Here is a 17,702-nt window from a genome sequence, read left to right on the forward strand (position 1 = left end):
GGGGGGGGGGGGTCAGGGGGTTTTTTTTCCACCCTCCCCCCCCCCCCCCCGGCCCCCGGACTGGTCTGCACCTATTGGTGCCCCATGCTGCTACCGGGGGACAAACGTCCACTCCTAGAAGTTGCTCCAGCCCCTCGGGCACATCCGTCTGGGGTCTGGAGGCTCCTGAGGCTGGTGTAGCTCTCCTGGCCTGTGCAGGCTGAATGTACAAAGCTAGATGATGCTGTGAAGACGGGCGTGGGGGCCACGCCTGCTGGAGCCACTGTGAATTCTACTCCTGCTGATGGGGCAGGCCCTGGCCGGACGCCTCTGGGTGGAGCTGGAAGTCTTCACTCTCAGGCCAGCGTGCTTGTTGTATTCAAATAAAGGGACCTCTTTTCCACGTGGGATGGTGCTGCCGTGAATGCAGGAAGGGGCTGCTGGCCCCAGGTGGTTGGAGCTGGCTCCCGAGGCAGGGCAGTCCTCCCCAGCTTGGAGGTTTAAGTGCCCAGGAGCAAGGGCCAGGTTACCCCAGTAGAGGGACAGAGACCTAGAACCAGACCAGGGAGAGGCAGGGAGGCTGGGACTTTGCTTGGCCCATGGGGCCTGTAGTGCTAACAGGCCCCAAGGGACAATGGAAGGGTGATGTGATTGAACCTGAAAGTGACCTGTGATCCCAGTTCCTAGGCCTTTTCTTGAGTACAGGCAGGACCTCAGAAAGGGGTTTTGCCAGTATTAGAATCCTAAGTCAATCCCTTTTAATAAAAAAGAGAGGCATCCTGGGTGGGCCTGGTCTAATCAGCTGTAAGCACGGGAGGGACTGGGCCTCCCTGAGGAGGGTGCTTGCTGTCTGCCGTGGTCACGGGGCTGCCTTAAGGAGCCTACCAGGCTTCTGCCGGGAGCACCGTCCTCCCCACTTGGGGAATGGTGAGGGTGACCCCTGGCCCTCACACCTCTCCCTTGCTGCATCATCGTCAGAAAGAAATGCTGCCGCCAGATGAGGTTCAAGTGAAAAGTATTTTATTACAGCGCCTAGAGGTGGAAATGCAGAGTGCACTGGGGTTCTCTTAGGAAAAGAGGGTCAAGCCAGCAGCCCAGGGAGGGACAGGCCATGCCAGCACCCCCAACCGAAACACAGTCTACCAGAAACACAAAGCAAAGCCCCGTCCGAGTTACAAACCAAGGTTGAGAGACGTGGGAAACAACCCAGTGTGGCTGGACCGTGGGAATGAGGGCGGGGCGGGTAAAGAGGGGCACGTGAGCCTTAGGTAAATCACAGTCCGTAGCTGCAAGAGACGGCGAGCTGCCCGGGAGGGCCGTGTTCACGGTTAGGTTTTCCTGAGCAGAGCCCCCTGCGGCCCACCAGACTTCCCTGAAGTTGCCCGCGGTCGGCGGTAGCCCTGGGGCTCTGTGCACGGGCTTGCTGCCTCCCCTCCTGCTAGGGTCAGCCCAGCCACCGCGGGGTGGTCCCAAACGCCCCCGCTAGTGCCAGAGACTCAGTGTGACACGTCCGGGGGGGCCCCCTGAAGTGATGCAGTATGTGCGAACAGGGTCGCTCTGTTCTACGCTGGGGACTCAGGCGTGACCTCTCCGCTGTCCACCCACCCTGTAGCTTTTTAGGGAGCCCTGTGCCCCTGACACGGGTGGGCGTGTGTGTGTGTGGCCAAGCAAACACTGCCCTGTCCTGGGGGCCAGGGCTTGGGGTTCACGGGGGTGAGGCACAGCACCTTCATGCACCGGGGGCGCCAACCCAGAAGGAGGGAGCCAGGGCAGCCAGTTACAGAAGGATGGGCCAATTTCAAGAACCCATCGCGAGCACCATCTTCTGCCTCAACTATTGCTCTGGGCCAGGGGCGTCACCCCCAGGGCAAGCAGGAAAGCAGGGCTCTGGCAGGCCCCTGCCTGTGGAAACCAGGGGTCCAGCCAACTTCCAGAACAGCCAACGGCCAGACCCGGCCTGCACAGATTGGTCTGCCTCCAGGCGGCGGCTGCAGGCAGAAAAGGGTCCTGCGGTGGCCGTCTTTGGCCTGCATGCCTCAGGCCTCTGCCTGCCCACCAGAAGAGTGGGGGCCAGGCCGAGCCTCCCGGGCAGGCAGGAGCTCAGGGCCTCTACTTGAGCAACGGGCAAAACACAGCCCACCTTTGGAAAGAGGCAAGTTCCCTGTGTTCCTTGGGGGATGCAAGCACCTGAGGACAGGGCTCTGACCTCACCGACTCAGCCCTTCCTAGAGCACCCATCTCGGGGTCCAGATCCCTCTGCCAGGACCTGGGCTGATGTTGGCCCTTTCGGGGGGCTGGGGGCTTCTGGACGCACCCTCTGAAAACCGCGTACATACACAACACTGGCCGACTGCTACCCTGGAGGGGCTGGAGAGCCCTACTGGCAACCTCTAGACGCCTCCGAACAGCTCTCCCAGCTTTGCCCTCCCCCCCCCCCCCCCCAAGTGCGTTCACTGCCAAGCACCATCAGAGCTGCTCCGGGGTGGGGGCGGCACGGCCGCAGCGACCGCACGGACTGGCCAGAGGGGCTTGGGCGGGGCGCGGGGCCTGTCCACTCCACCCCGGGAGCCACGGTCACGCAGTCCGGGGCCGAGGGCCGGCCCTGGGCCCACGCCACCGTGTGCACTTGAATAAATAGAAAGGTTCTCCCCTCACTTTTCTTCTTTAGTTTACTATGCATTATACAATCTAAAAATAAATGAAGTCAAGTCTATGAAATTTATAAATTTTCATCGCATCTCTATAAAATACTGTCACTCCTCAGCGTGACTCTCCTCTGTACAGACACACCAAGCACCCGTGACTAACCTGCCCCACGTCACCGGCCCACGTGCCGCGAGCTTACTACGCACTTTGGTGGACCGCGGCGGGAGCCCCGGACGAGCAGGGACGTACGACAGTAAATGCACTTGCACCAGCCCACCATGCCGTCGGGAATCGGGTACCAGACCTTCCCCAAGCACCACTCGGAACGGGTCCGCGCAGGATCGGGGAGGGTCTGACCGCCCTCCGCCCGCCGACCGTTCCTATGCCAAAGGCGCTGATCCCAGGCCGAAGGGCCAACAGTCCGGTAGGAGCCGTTCACAGTGATGGGGCGGGGGCGGGCGCCCCCTCGGGGAGAGGGCCTCTTCCGAGGAATGTCACGACAGCGCGAGCCACCCTCCACCTGGAGACAGCCATGCCTTTGGTATAGGAAGAGCGGCGAGAATAAATAGGGCAGGCGCCTCACGGCCTGGTTTTGGCGTTGGTCAACCTCCAGTCAGCACCAAGAGGACGAGGCGGCGGCGAGGCCTGCGTCGAGATAGCACCGGGACCGCGGTCAGCGCGTCCGCGGGCAGGCCAGTCCTTCGGGTGGACGTCTGTATATAGATCCTCTCATATATAGTATTTACACTTCTCAATAGGTTGCTTTTACGACTTCAGTGGAGTAAAATAAGTCAGGATTGTTTATACTTTTTAAAAAACGATAAATACTTTATCTAAAACTATCGACAGTACGAGCCGGAGCCAGGCCCCAGCGCCTCCTGCAGGTCTGCACAGCTCGGATTCACAGTAGAGCCTTGTCCCCCGTCCTCAGTCCGTCCTCGCCGTCCCGTGGCCGGCCGCCGGCCCAGCCCGTCCTTGCATAGGTCTCACGGTTGAGGTAGAAATCCTAATTACCTGCAGAGACGCGCGTGGGAAAAAGGCAGCACAGATTCAGTGTCTTTCTCGGGGGGCCCAAACATTCCCCCAGGCCAGGGAACCAAAGCCTCCTACAGACGGACGGACGGTCGGACAGACAGAACAGGGTTGCTGCAGGCCCCGCCTCTCCTGGCAGGGACCCCCGGCGCCGTGCCCCTGGTCTGCTCGGAGGCAGCAGGTCCCCGTCCTCCCCTCTCCCCCCAGGAGCCTTGGCATCGAGGCCCCCCGGCTGCATGCCAGGCCCTGCTCGCAGGCCAGCCCAGGGAGACCGCCCGTGACGGCCACGGGGCCGAGGAACAGAAGGCGGTGGTCCCCTGTGGGCCAGGACCAGGAGCCTGATGCCCAGATGCTTCCGCACGCACACCTCGGACCTCTTCAAAGCCGGTCCCGGCCGCAAAACGCCTTCTCTGATGGCGTGAGGCCCCCGCGCACGCGCACGCGAGCGCGAGCTGCTCTACCTTCTTGGCTTTTCCAACAGGACTGGCACAGCCCATCCCCAGACCTGCACCCTGACCGGGAGGCCGTTAGACTGCGGCGGCCCCATGCCTGTTTCCACTTAAACACGCGGCAGACAGTGCAGGATGGGCCGGCCCCAGCACCCCGTTAGCAGCTGGCTTCCTTTCCTCGAGCCCTCGGCCCCGGGGACGCCAAGCCGCACCAGCAGTGGCCGGGCCGGCTGTACCAGGGCCCAGCTCCCTAACGCCGACACGCGGCCCGCAGGGGCCTCACGACGACCTTCCTCACCCGCTTCCGAAGACGGGCCCTTCCTACACAGCCCTGCACGCCTCCACGCTGACCGCCCCGAGGCACGGGCCGCGTTCCCGGGAGCGGCAGGAGCCATGCTGTGTGGGCACCAAGGCAAAGCACTGCCCCCCCGCCAGGCAGCCGTTCCTCTGTGGCCGGCGCCACGCTGCCCCGGGCCTGCAGGCAGGGGCCTCTGGCTCAGGAGCCTGAGGCACGAGCACCAAGTTTGGACGACCCTCTACGCGTCGCCTTTTCTTAAAGCCCTAAGGGTGCGTTCAGGGAGACAGACTGCGGGAGGCCCTAGAGCAGACAGACGGCAAGGCTGAGCCCTGAGCTGCCCGGGGGCCCCGGTCCCTGGCTGCTGCAGACACACAGCCTGAGGGTGACAATGGCGGGCTCCATCCAGCTAGACGGGCCGGGCCGGGCTGCCGGCCTCAGCCACCTCCTCCTGGCCCCCTCCGCTGGGCAGGGGCCCATGGGGGCTTGCCGTAAAGGGCTGGGCCGGGCAGCGAGAGCGGGCCACCCCCTGGAGCTCCGCGGTGGCTGCTCAGCCGCCCTGGAGGCCGGAACACACGGCCAGCCCTGCCTAGCCGCCCGGTTTCCCTCGCCTCACTGTGCTCTATCTTCCCTTGCACCTCTCAGGACCAACCGTCTCCACCCGAGGCAGAATAGCCTGGGTCCCCTGGGCCCCTCCTCGGAGCCCTGCGGGCCCGTCCACTCTCTGTGGAAGGAAGGACAGACAGTTCAGGGTCTCGTATGGGCCCCCTGGTTGGGCTCTAGCCTTACCTTACAGAATACGAACTGCTAGCTAAGCAAGGTCTTTATCTTGGCTTAACCCCCGCAAGGCGCGCGGCATACGGAGGCGGCATGCCAAGGGAAACCCACACGGCAGACGGCCCCGTGGAGCTGGCCTGCGGGATCACGGGCGCGGCCTGGGCCAGGGCCAGCCCGGGCAGGGGCTGGTGGTGCACCGTGAAGGAGGGGCGGGGGGCCTTGTGCGGGAAGGAGGCGAGCTTGATGGACAGAGAGGCGTTAGCAGGCTGCAGAGAGGCGGCAGAGGAGGTGGGTAAGAAAGCCTGGTTAGCCGGGAGGGACGCGAGGTTCTGCAGAAGCATGGGCTCAGAGTTAGCTGGGAGCAGCGCGGGGGCAGGAGGCAAGGCGGCGTTAGGGGGAGGGGGTGCGGGGAGGGCGGGCTGCCCCGGTGGGGGCGGGGGCGGGGCCTGAAAGGAAGACGCGGGGGCGCCGGCCACCGCCTGCAGCGGGGTTAAGCTCAGCGTGGCACTGCGACACGCAGCCCCGCTGCCGAAACTGGCTCCAAACGGATGAGCGGAGGCGGAAGGCACCGCGTGGTTAAAGACACCTGCAAACAGGAGAGAAAAACTCAGCTTCAACAGGTGGGCACTCTCCAGTCAAGCGCAGAGAGACACAACAACAGGGAAGCAGACAGCGGCCACAGGTCCGCGTGCGGCGCAGGGGCGGGGGCGAAGCAGCAAGCAGCGGGCACGGGTGGCCGGGTGCGACTTACCTGCAGGGCAGCGCCGGGCCGCACCCCCTGCGGGCACGCCCACCCGGGCTCCCAGCCGCGAGACAGGGCCTCGCCTGCCTGTGCCCAGCAAGGAGCTGGCTGCGGACTCCTGGGACCCCAAGGCGGGCCCGGCCCAGCCCGGCCACGTGGCTCCTCCCTACACGGTGCCACCACACAGCAGGCGCTGTGGCCCTCGCTCTTGCCCAGCACCAGCCCCCGAGGCTGCCCAGAACCCATGGGCTGTGTCGGGTCGGACAGAAGACCTCCACGGGGAGGAGACAGAGCCCTAGTCATGGCGCCAGCCCTCCTGAAGGTACAAGGGACGCCGTCACAACCAGAGGGCCTGACGCAGGCCGACTCACGCGTGAGCGCTCTGCCCACACCACGGGCACATCTGCATCTCACGGAAAGGAACGAGGTGGCAGGTGCAAAGTGGACCCCAAGGGACAGGTGGGCACAGCCTCTCGCCCCTTAGGGGGCCCTGCAAGGGAACCTGTAAAGCAGTCGTCGTTAGCCCAGCGGTCCGGGAGGGCGACGGCGTGCGGCCCGCAGGACCCGACACTCAGGCGGGAGAGATGCGCGTCTGCCTACCTCCAACTGCGCCGCCTGCCACCCCGGAGGAAAAGCTGCCCATGGCGTGCGAGTTGGTCAGTCTGGTTGCAGCGGACGAGACGTGCACCAGGCCGGCGGCGGCCGGCACGGAGCTGAACAAGGACTGGAGCACGGACGAGCCCAGGTTGGCCTGCAGGGACATGGGACCCAGGGCGAACTGTGGGCCGGGGGCAAAGGTGCCCAGGAAGGGGCGGTGTGTCTGGGCGGAGGGGGCCGCGCTGACTGCCGAGGACGCCGCCGTGGCGAGGCCCGGGCCGCTGAGGAGGCCCCCGGGAGGCACAGTGGCGGCAGAAATGAAGAGGTTGTGGCCATTCTTCAAGTCGGGCTCGCGGTCCCGGCCCTTGCCCGGCTTGCTGTGCACCAGCGAGGGCTTGTCCGGGGGCCCGCACGCCGGCAGGCCCAGCTCGCCGGCCTCCCTGCCCTTGGGGCCACCCAGTCCTTCCAGCTGCCTCTTGTTCACAAAGGCGCCGGACTCTGCGGCACTGCCCTCCTTGCCCCGCGGGGCAGGGAAGCTCAGGGGGGCACCCAGGCTGGCCGCCTCGGGGACCTTGTGGGAGAGAGAAGCACCATCGCTGAAGCTGTGTAAACTGAGGTCGGCGGCCAGGCCCCCGCTGAAGGCGAAGCCATTGGGAGGGTTGCTGCTGGGGCTCAGCCCACCGGCCCCCGACAGGGCACCGGAAAAGCTTTTCCTGGGGTGGGCAGCCAGCTTGGCTTCAGCCAAGCCGGGCTCCTCTAGGGGGGGCCGGAAAGCGAACAGGGAGTTCTGGCTCAGGGCGGAGCCGGCCTGCAGCGGGCTGTCGGCGCACTTGGCCAGGCCGAGGTCGGAAATGGGTGAGAAGGTGGATTTCCACTTGCTGCTGTTGGCAGGCTCGCTGGCAGGGGTCGGCTTCCTCCCGGCCAGGCCACCACCTGATGAGGAGAGGCAGAGCCGGTGAGGCCCCGGGGACTCAGAGTCACCCCGTTCTGCCCAAGGGAAGCGTGCTACGGTAGAGCGAGGGTGGGACAGGACGGGAGCTGGAGACTGGAGCGTCTGCGGGGGGTGGGGGGTGGGTCAGGCACGCAGAGTGTGTCAGATGCTGGCCCGGTTCGACGGTACCGAGACCAGCCATCGTGGGGACACAGGTGGCATTCAGCATCACCCAGAGACAATTCTAGAAGCCTGGCACGGCTGGTCCTGAGTGTCAAGGCCACACCCTGGGGCCTGGGAGTTACAGGGCAGGGTGCACAGCTACTCACCGCTTTCCAAGTTTTTTGGAGGAGATTTGCTTTCTAAGGAGATTGTTGCAATTTTTCTCTCGATTCTATCAAGAAAAAAATACATGACAGATGTTTGAAATCCATTTGCACGTGGACTGCCCAGGGAGGTGGGGAAGCAGGCCGACACACAGCCTGCCCGCCTGCAGACCTCTCTAGAGCCCGAGCCCAGCAGCAGGGGACAGGACCGAGAGCTCGGGAACAGGGGTGTCACATCCCAACACAGAGACACCCCCGAGTCCCAGATGGGGCCGCCTCTGTTTCACCTTGCCTCCCGGGCTCTTTGTCAAACCCCCGAGACCTGCTGTAGCTACGGGCACTGCGTCGGCGACAGCGGGTGACCTACGTGACCCGCAGTGCGCGGCACATGATGGCGAGTTGGTACTCGCGGCACCGCCAGACCGCAGACCACACACACTCCACCGCCCGCACTTCCATGGCACATCCTGGAGAACACCGCGACCTCCAGAAGCGTAAGGAAACTGCCCAAGAGAATTTGGGAACCGCGAAGTTGGACGTTCCCAACACAAAAGAAAAGCACTCAAGCGCAAAACTTTCAAAAACGTGATTTACGTAAGCAGAAGAGAAACAGGATGAATGAACCCAGACGAGACACCAAAAGCGCAGGCAACGAAAGAGAACAAAAACAGAACTGGACCCAAATTTAACACTTTTGTCTTTCAAAGACACCGGCAAGAACCTGAGAAGAAAAATCAGAAAATGGAAGAGAACGTTCATGAGTCAGATATCAGATAAAGGACCCCTGCCTAGAACATACGAAGAACTCTTAGAACTCGACAAAAACAAAGGACCCGAGCACACATCTCTCCCCAGACACTCCAACGGCCATCAGCGCATGAGAAGACGCTCCACAACCACTGGTCAGAGCGGCGGAGCCCACAGCTACAGCGAGACCCCACCTCACGCCCACGGGAACGGCTATCACGATAAAAAACAAAACCAGACCATAGCAGGTGTCTGCGAGAATGGGGAAAACCCGGCTCCCGCAGGCCGACGGGGGGCGGGGGGGCACGCGGTGGGGGAGGTCGAGGTGGGGGCACGAGGTGGGGGCACGAGGTGGGGGGCACACGGTGGTGGGGGCACTGTGGAAGACCATCCGGGGATTCCTCAAAACACTAAACACAGAGTCACCGTCTGACCCACCAGTTCCACTCCTGGGTAGATTGGAAATATTTTTCTTTTTTTAAAGATTTATTCATTTATTTGAGAGAGAGCAAGAGAGAGGGAGCGTGTGCACAGGCGTGTGCACGTGGCCGCATGAGCAGGGGGAGGGACAGACGGAGAAGAGAGAGAATCCTCCAGCAGACTCCATCCTGGGCGTGGAGCCCCATGCGGGACTCTACCTTACGACCCTGAAATCACGACCTGAGCCGAAATGAAGAGTCAGACACTTAACCGACTGAGCCCCCCAGGCGCCACAGTTGAAAACATTTTCAAGCAAAAGGAGGTATACGAAAGTTCACGGCAGCATTATCCCCATTAGCTCAACACCAGACACACCAAGTGTCCATCAGCATGTAATGAATGAACATAATGTGTGCGGTCCGTCCCCACGTGGGAACATGCTCCAGCCTCAAGAAGGAAGGGACCCCGGCACCTGCCACGACGTGGAGGGGCCCCGGGTGCACTGGGCTCAGCGAGAGGAGCCAGACCCCGAAGGACACATCCCGCAGGACCCCACTCCCAGGAGGTCCCCAGAGGAGTCCCGTCCACACAGACAGAGAGGAGAGGGTGGGAGCCGGGGCTGCGGAGTCTGTGTTAAGGGACACAGGCTTTTTTCTGGGGTGATAAAATTGATACTGGTGAGGGCGCCTGGGTGGCTCAGTTGGTTAAGCGACTGCCTTCGGCTCAGGTCATGATCCCGGAGTCCCGGGATCGAGTCCCGCATCGGGCTCCCTGCTCGGCGGGGGGTCTGCTTCTCCCTCTGCCCTCTTCCTTCTCGTGCTCTCTGTCTCTCATTCTCTCTCTCTCAAATAAATAAATAAAATCTTTAAAAAAAAAAAAAATTGATACTGGTGATGTTTGCACTACTCTATAAATATACCAAAACCCAGTAGATTGCGCTCTCCAGACAGGCGATGCGCCACATGAATTAGATCTAATAAAGCTGTTACGTATCACGAAAGAATACTGTTCGTGATCAAACACACCAGATGTGCAGTGTCGACAAGAACTGGGAACTCTGCTCTCTCGGGCCCATGCCTGCTGTGGCCGCCTGCGTGCCCTTCGTCTGCTCTAACCAGGTGACATACACACCAGGAGCGAGACCGGACACAGCAACGCCACGTCCCGGGGGCTCTAGGCCCAGAGGGCTGGCCCTGCCCTGCATGTGACGTCTCGAGGGGAAAGACCGCCCAGGCCCTTCCCGAGGAGCTTCTCACCAAGTCAAGGTTAAGAGTCTCGGGAAACTGCCCACTCGAGCACAGCCACTCTGTGGGGCTGCGGACAGCAGCTGGGGGGCCCCAAGGGGGAAGCGGTGACCATGGCGGTCAGGGCCCCTACACCCACCAACCAACGGTAGCTGGACACTGCCCGTCCTCCGCCCAAGCCCTGCCCTGGGAGGGCGACCTCATCACGAGCACCTCTCCTCCCAGAAGCCCCGCCCGTGGATGCCCCTGGCCCCACTCGCCTGGCGCTGCCTGGCTCGTCCTCGGAGCCCTGCTCCTCGTCTGAGGTCAGTGGGGAGTAGTGGGCCCCGTTGGTCTGGCTCAACGGCTTCTCCTTCTTGAGGACGGGCGGCTGGTCGTTGTCCTGGTAAGGGACAGGGGAGCTCTTCAGGCTCTCGGGGGACGAGATGGCCGTGATTTCCAAAGGCTGGTTAATGTTGCTGACCTGAGGGACCAGCACAGACACAGCACAAGCCTGTCAACAGGCTCCCCGAGCACCGACACCCCAGGGCTTCGCTTGGGTCCCTCCCACCCAGACCCGCCCTGGATCTCAGGCCGCTGGGGAACGGCAAAGCCGGCCTGCTGCCCTCAGAGGGAGGTGGACCGTGGCGCCGCCTCCTGCCTGTGCTCCTCGTGCCCTGCCATCTTGGCCAGGCTGGGAACGCGAGATGCCACGCGCAGGCACCTGAGTGGGCCAGCGGAGCCAGCATGCCCTCCCCTCTGCGGCCCTGGCCTTACCATGGAGTTGAGGTTCAGCGGGGACCCTGAAGACTGCGTGAAAAGGCCGGCAACAGACGGCAGGGCCCGACGCTTGGGCGACACGCCGGAGCTCAAGCTGGGGGTCCCAGCCGCCGCCCGCTTCCTCCTGCCCCGCTTGCGGCTGTCCGGCCCATGGCCCTGGCCACTGTCCCCGCGGGCGCCCGTGGGCAGAGGGCTGGGTTTGCCGGGAGGCGACTGTTTGGCACTGCCGCCAGCCGAGATGGTAAAGACGATCCTCCTCTTGGCTTCGCCCTCGGGATCTGAAAAGCCGGCCTCGGAAGGAAGGTCCCCTTTGTTGGCCTCGGGGAGTGGGCCCTGGGCGGCACTGCTGAGCCGGGGGCTGGCGCAGAGCGGATGGGCAGGCGAGGCTGCTCCGGAGCCGCGGGACTGCGGCAGCAGGGGCGGGTGCTGCGGGGTGGAGCAGGGCCCCATGCTGGCGAACAGGCTTCCTGAGCCCGAGACCTCATCGAAGGCGCCGGGCTCAGTTCCGGGAGCGAGGGGGGCCGGGCTGCCTGCCAGGGCCCCGCTGACAGCCACTGAGCCCGCGTAGAAGCCTGCCAGAAGGACGGGGTTTCTCAGGGGAGGACGCCACTGCCTGGGGCGCAGATGGTGAGGAAGCTCCACACCCGGGAACCCGCCCTCCATGTGCTTCCGTCGAGTACCGGGCACAGGCACCAGCGACCGGGCACGGCTGTGCCAGCCCCGGGGGGTCCCGGGCGGCCAGGCAGACACGTGGCTCCGTCCCGCTTCTGGGTGTAAGACGACTGCTGGTGCTGGACCCCGACAACCCCAGGTGGCCCTGGCCAAGCCCCCTCCCCCCACGGAGGCCCACTAAGGTCCGGGGCCTCCTCACGCGCCTGCCATCAAGCCCTCCCCGCCCCAGAGGAAATGGCGTGCCAGACACCAGACGCAGGACCTGCCCTCCCTGGGTCCACACGGGGGTCGGCACACTAACGACTAGCCCCCGGGCCTGGCAGTCTGGCCAACGGCCGGCGTAAGGACTTTCACCGGCACACGCCGCCCGCCCACACACCGTCACCGGCTCCCCCACGCCACGGGGCTGAACAGCTGGGACAGAGACCCGATGCCCGCGAGGAGCCGTGTGCCTCCTGGCCCTGTACAGAAAGTCTGCGGGGGCCTCTGCCAGCAACCGTCAGAAGGCTCTGACGGAGAGTCAGAACCCAGCTAGAAACCGGGCAGCTCCACAAGGACGCCACCAACCGGGTGGGGCACAGCGCCCGGGCTGAACGTCGGGAGGAAACGGCCAAAGGCTCCTGGATGTGCCAAGGCCCAGCTCATTGTGGGTGTGTAACCCCCAGGGCTCGTTGTGCTGCATGCCGATGGCCCTGACGCAGCTCAGACCCTGCGGCCGGGAGGAGGGGAGCCAGCTCAGAGCCTGGCCTGGCGGACCTGGGGTCTCCTCCTCCTTCCAGCAGCAGTAGCAGAGGCTGCGGAGGGCTGGGGCCTGGGGGAAGGGCCAGGGGCAGGGACCCAGGAGGAAGAGGAGCACTCTGACCTGCGGGAGCAGGGGTGAGGCCTTTGCTTGCAACGCCGTGGGCATTAGCGCCCATCTGCTTTTCAAGTGTGGACGAGGACTCTCGGGTCTGCGGCACAGGGCTGGGGGTGCTCCTCTGTGGAGAAAAAGTACACACTGTCAGCTGAGCCAGGACTGGAGAGAGTCCCGGACATACGCCACAGGATGTGCAAAGGGCCTGGGGCAGGGAGAACGGCAGGCATGTGAGAGCCGGCGCACAGAAGGGGAAATGACCTGCTCAGGGTTTGAGCACTGTGGGTAGCCCTCAGAAGGTTCTGACAAGGTGAGGGGCAGATGTCTGACTCAGGTCCCAAAGGACTGTTCTGGCTACAGCAAACGTCAGGCTGGGGACGAAGGGAGCAGGGACGGCTGTAAGGGGCTGCAGCTATGATCCAAACAGTGATTCCACTCCCGCATGGAATGGGGTGAAGATACCCACCCCCACAAAACCTGCCCACGCGCACTCACAGCAGCATGATTCCTAACGGCCAAAAGTGGCAACAACAAATGTCCACCCTCGGATGAACAGACAAACACGACATGGTCTGTCCACGCACGTGTCACTCAGCCGGGGACGGACCCCAAGCCCACGACGCTCAGGGAGGGAACCAGACACAGGAGGCCCCATGGGGTGTGCGTGCACGTGGACTCGCAGAGGCGGCTGCACAACTCCGAATGTACTAAACGCCACTACGCCAGCCCGTGCATGCAGCCGGGGGACTGGATGTGAATCGCCTCTCAACTAGAGCAAAGCCGAGCCCGTGTCACGCGAGACGCGCCATGGACGAAGGGAGACGGGCTTCGTGCTTCTACCGAATCCGACTTCGACTCCCGCCCCACCCGCACGCACCACCTTCCACAAAAACAGGCCTGAGATCAGAATGGGAAAATAGTACTGTAACAAACTCCGCACTTCGGGGTTGTGTGCGTCTCGGGGCGCTGCGGTACGCTCCAAACTGACCCGCATGCAAACTAACAAAAAGGGACTAGGTCCTGCAGGGGAAAAACAAGACCACACCCCTCTCTGCCTACCCACGCGCTGCAGACACGCCACACTGCTGGAGCCCGAGGGCCTGGGCCAGTCACACCAGGTGGCCGGCATCCTCCCAGGCCGGCGTCCACTCACCACTTTCTCGGCGCGGCTGGGCAGCACCACGCTGGCCAGAGGGATGCTGACGGGCAGCTTGCTCGGCTGCACAGTGCTGAGCGGGATGCTGACGGGCAGGCTGGTGATGGCCTCCCCACTGCTGGCATAGCTGCGCTCCTTCACACCCTGCACACACACACCAGACCGCCCTCGCTCCTGCTGGCCGGCAACGCCAGGCCCCCAGCACCACCTGAAGGCCACGGGGACCCTCCCAGCACAGGAGGCGGTCCCTCGCCTGTGACGCCCACCCATCTCCGCCACGCTCCGCCTCCTGAAATTCCAGGGCCCCCACACCCATTACTTGCCCACGGGCTCTCTCCTTCCCGTTCCTACGGGCAACGGCCCCTCACAGGGGCTCTTCTGCAGCACCACATCCCAGGCCTGGCTCAGGACACCCGCTGCGCACCCCCACAGCCTGGGCCCTGCTCGCACCTTCTCGCCGCCCCTCTCCCCTGTCATCTGTAAGGCCATGGGGGATGAGGGTCGAGGGTCCTGAGGGCTCAGCTTGATGCCGTTTGCAATGCCAGGGCTCTGGTACGGAAGGCCGTTCTCCTTGGCGTGCTCAGCTCTGGAACAAGACACATCCCTGGTTCCTTCTCTGGGGAGCGGCTACAGCCACGGCTTTGCATCTAGAGCTGGTGGCCCAAGCCTAGCAAACGTCCCGAATCTCTTCCAAACCACCGAGCACTCACTCAGAAGACCCCAAGGTGGCCCACGGGTGCCAGGGCAGGGCTAGCGAGCTCAAGTGCAGACTCACCGCGGGTGCAGCTCGCTGGCCGCTGTTTTGCCACTGGCCACGTGGTCCTGGCTCAGGTGCCGCCTCAGCACCAGCTTGGCTGGGGAGAGCCGGGTGTAGTCGGGCAAGGCCAGGCCCGACATCTTCTCGAGCCTCGGCCGGCTGCTGTGACTGGGGGTGCAGGGTATGACTTCCTGGTCCAGCGGGGAGGCCAGGTACTGGGGAGTGTTCTGCTTGGACGAGGGCCGGCTCAGCGTGCCGCACACCTCGTAGCTAGCCGCGTGGCCATTCATGGAGAGTTCTGGGCTTGCGCTGCTCAAGTGGGGCAGGGAGAACTTGGAGCAGTCCAGGTCAAGATGCAGCCGGCTGGGGTCGGCCTCCAGCTCCCGGCCCAGGGCGCCTTTCCCGCGCAGGTGCGCCGACAGGGCATCATCCGGTGGCACGCAAGACTTGAGCTGCAGGAGCTCCTGCTGCCGCTGGCTCTTCTCCAGTTCCACGATGCTGATCTGTCAGGCGAGGGGAGGGTCAGGGCTGCTGCTCGGCGCAGAGGCCCGCTCACACCTCTGCCAAGCGCCCGGGGCAGGCCGGCCCCACCGCACGCAGCAACCCAGCCAAGGGGCCGTCCCGGGAAGGCGCAGCGGACGCACACTCAGAGTGGCTGCAAGGACGGAGACCAGCTTTGTGTGTGACGGGGAAGCCAGAGCACCCAACCGCCCAGCACGGGGCGGGAAGCGTTGGGGCCGACGGACAGAACAGCTGGTCTCAAGAGCCGTTCTGCCAATGTGCGCTCGGGGGAAGGGAACGGGGTGCGGGGACCCCATCTGCGCCGAAGGAGACCACGTATTAACTGCCCCGAGAAACCCTGGCACTGGCACCCGGGGTGCGAGGCACTTTCTCTGGTTTTGTCTGCTTTGCTCGTGCTTTGCCGGTAACTAACGGGCCTTTATTCCACAGAGGAATCAGCACCCAAACGGCTTCCCACAGACGTGAGCGCAGAAGCGAGGCCTGGCTCTGCTATCGCGGGCAGCAAGCCTCTCCTTTGTGAGAGGCTCACCTGGGCCACGACCCTTCAGAAAGCAGCTTGGCCCCGGATCCCGGGACCGGAAACCACTCACAGACCCACCTTGGGGAGTAGGTCTTTAACAAATATCCTTAACCACCAATTTGTGGTGGTGTCATTTTGTAACAAGAAAACACCCGAAAAACCCCGAGGGCCTGGTGACCAGGAGGGCTTCACGGTGAAGCCAGGCTGGGGAGACGCCAACAGGAGGCCACAGCCTTGCAAACGGAGCTTCCAGACGCCGACGATGGCCGCACACCCTGTCGCGGTCCTGCCGTCCCCAGAAGGCTACACACCTGGTCAGCCAGCTCCGGGAAACCTCGAGAGGAGACAGACCTGTCCGTTTCTCCCTCCTCCCAGCCCTGTTTTCCAGCTGACCTCGGCAAAAGGTGCAAGCTCTTACAGCTTCCCGCGCAAGCACCAGGCTCCTCACGGGCAGCTTCACAAATGGCTCGGTAAGGGGCACTGGGCAAGTCCTAGGTTTTGAATGGAGCCCAAGACGCTCTGGGAGCAAGTGGGGCCACTCAGATGCGAAGCCCCTCGCTCCCCTTTGAGGGCCAGAGGCAGGGATGCCCGGGACATCCAGGCTGTTACTGCAACACCACAACGAACCCCCTGTCCTTGGCAGCAGGACAGCTCCGGGGGGGACGGCTAATGGCGCCGCCATGGAAGCCCAGAGAGCCCCCCACGGCCCCAGCCCCCACCTGCAGCTCCAGGCAGTGCCTCTGCTTCTCGGAGATCTGGGTCCTCAGGGCCTGCTTCTCCTTCAGCAAGTTCTCCAGCGACAGCGTGGACCAGTCCAGCTTCAGCTCCTCACACCGAGCCTTGAGCTGTAGGGATAGGGAGGTCATGGTCGTGAGCCCCGGCCGGGCAGACCCCCGCCCCGGAGCCCGCACAGCTGTGGGGAGGGTGGGCTGGGCAGCTGTCCGCTCAGCGGAGGGCAGACCCTGGGCTCTGCGGGGAGACACAGCTGATGTCTGGGCAGGTGCCTCCGAGCGCCTGTGTGCCCGGAGAACAGAACCTGCTGAGAGAAGGCCAGGCTGAGGAAGCAGCCCAGGGGAGAGACTGGGGTTCCCCTGTAAGAACACCCACAGGAAGCAAAGCGAGGGTGCCTGCAGGATGGGACACGGAGGCCCCGTTAGAAGTGATGCTCCTGCATGCCTGGCAAGTGTGCCCTGGTCCCCAGGGGGGTGAGGCCCAAGAGATCTGCACCCCGGCCCCCAAGGGCTGGTCAAGGAGACCGGCACGGGGCTGTGGGGGTGGCAGAAGCATATCGAAGCCTGGGCCACCTGGAAAGCCCCGTTTAGTGAAGGTGTCAGAGCCTTTGGAGGGTCGTGGGCCCCGCTGGTTCCAGTGTGCTCTGACAGCCCAGGAAAAGAATGCACGGCCATGTCCCGCTGCAGACTAGGGGGTCCCGGGAAGCGCGTGCTCGACAAGGATGCCCGGGCTCTGGCGAGCACCCTCTCATCCTCTGTCCAGGGCCCACACCAGAACCACAGCCTGCAGGCCCAGCCACCAAGGAGGCCCGCCCTCTCCCAGGGGCCCACCAGCTGCAGGCTCTGGCTTCTCAGCTCCCTGTTGTCCTTCTGCAGCTGCTCCGTCTGTTCCCTCAGCTGCTGGTTGTGAGCCGAAATCTCCTTCTGCGCTTGGATCAGGTCGTTGTAGGTCAGCGCCTTCACGCCCAGCTGGGGACACATGACAGCAGAGGTGGGCTTTCACGCAGGAGCACGGAATGGCAGGCAAAGGGCAGGGGGAGGCCTCAGCGGGCCCGACACGCCAGGGACTGGGGCTGGGGGCCATTTGGGGGCAGTAAGGGGAGGGCTAGGGCGGCGGCCGATGGCAGTCAGAGAGAGGACCTACAGTGACCCAGAGAAGGAACAAGGGGCTGACCCCCAGGGCACGAACCCAAGCCAGCAGCCCTCCAACTACACACATTCTACATCCCTCTGTCAGAAGACGTAAAACGTCAAAGCACCGGAAAGAAGAAGGTCCTTCCAGATCTCAGCACTGGGGCCTGCACCCTGCTCCTGCCCCCACCCACCCGAATCCCGCACTTGGGGCTGTTTGCTGGGCCGGTGAGCCCAGGGCGGCAGGTGTGGTCTCCAGCACCCCTACCTCATCCAGTTTCTGCTGGAAGAGCCTCTTGATCTCCTCTTTCTGGGCCTGGCAGTGGCCGAACAGCTGCTGCGCAGCACCTAGCAACCGGGTGTTCTTCTCCTGGGGGGACGGCGCGTGGTGACGGCAAGGCCCTGTCCCCACCACG

At 63.8% G+C, this 17,702-nt stretch overlaps 2 protein-coding genes across 2 annotated transcripts in view; one reads left to right on the forward strand and one right to left on the reverse strand.

Annotated features, from left to right (window-relative positions):
- The window catches only part of PLEKHJ1 (pleckstrin homology domain containing J1), a 6,080-nt gene extending 2,454 nt beyond the window's left edge, over positions 1-3,626 (forward strand). The window contains exon 6 of the mRNA XM_044917535.1: positions 2,764-3,626. Within this exon, the coding sequence (XP_044773470.1) occupies positions 2,764-3,069 (306 nt within the window). The 3' untranslated portion in view covers positions 3,070-3,626. The remainder of the gene's footprint in view (positions 1-2,763) is intronic.
- DOT1L (DOT1 like histone lysine methyltransferase) overlaps positions 987-17,702 on the reverse strand; it is a 52,218-nt gene continuing 35,502 nt past the window's right edge. Inside the window, exons 19-30 of the mRNA XM_021705285.2 lie at positions 17,555-17,656; positions 16,987-17,124; positions 16,144-16,269; positions 14,401-14,885; positions 14,076-14,211; positions 13,623-13,769; positions 12,479-12,593; positions 10,942-11,516; positions 10,446-10,648; positions 7,778-7,842; positions 6,521-7,450; positions 987-3,639 (exon numbers count right to left, since the gene is read on the reverse strand). Of these exons, the coding sequence (XP_021560960.2) occupies positions 3,632-3,639; positions 6,521-7,450; positions 7,778-7,842; positions 10,446-10,648; positions 10,942-11,516; positions 12,479-12,593; positions 13,623-13,769; positions 14,076-14,211; positions 14,401-14,885; positions 16,144-16,269; positions 16,987-17,124; positions 17,555-17,656 (3,030 nt within the window). The 3' untranslated portion in view covers positions 987-3,631. The remainder of the gene's footprint in view (positions 3,640-6,520; positions 7,451-7,777; positions 7,843-10,445; positions 10,649-10,941; positions 11,517-12,478; positions 12,594-13,622; positions 13,770-14,075; positions 14,212-14,400; positions 14,886-16,143; positions 16,270-16,986; positions 17,125-17,554; positions 17,657-17,702) is intronic.

This window comes from Neomonachus schauinslandi, chromosome 1 (genome assembly GCF_002201575.2).
Source record: "Neomonachus schauinslandi chromosome 1, ASM220157v2, whole genome shotgun sequence".
NCBI lineage: Eukaryota > Metazoa > Chordata > Mammalia > Carnivora > Phocidae > Neomonachus > Neomonachus schauinslandi.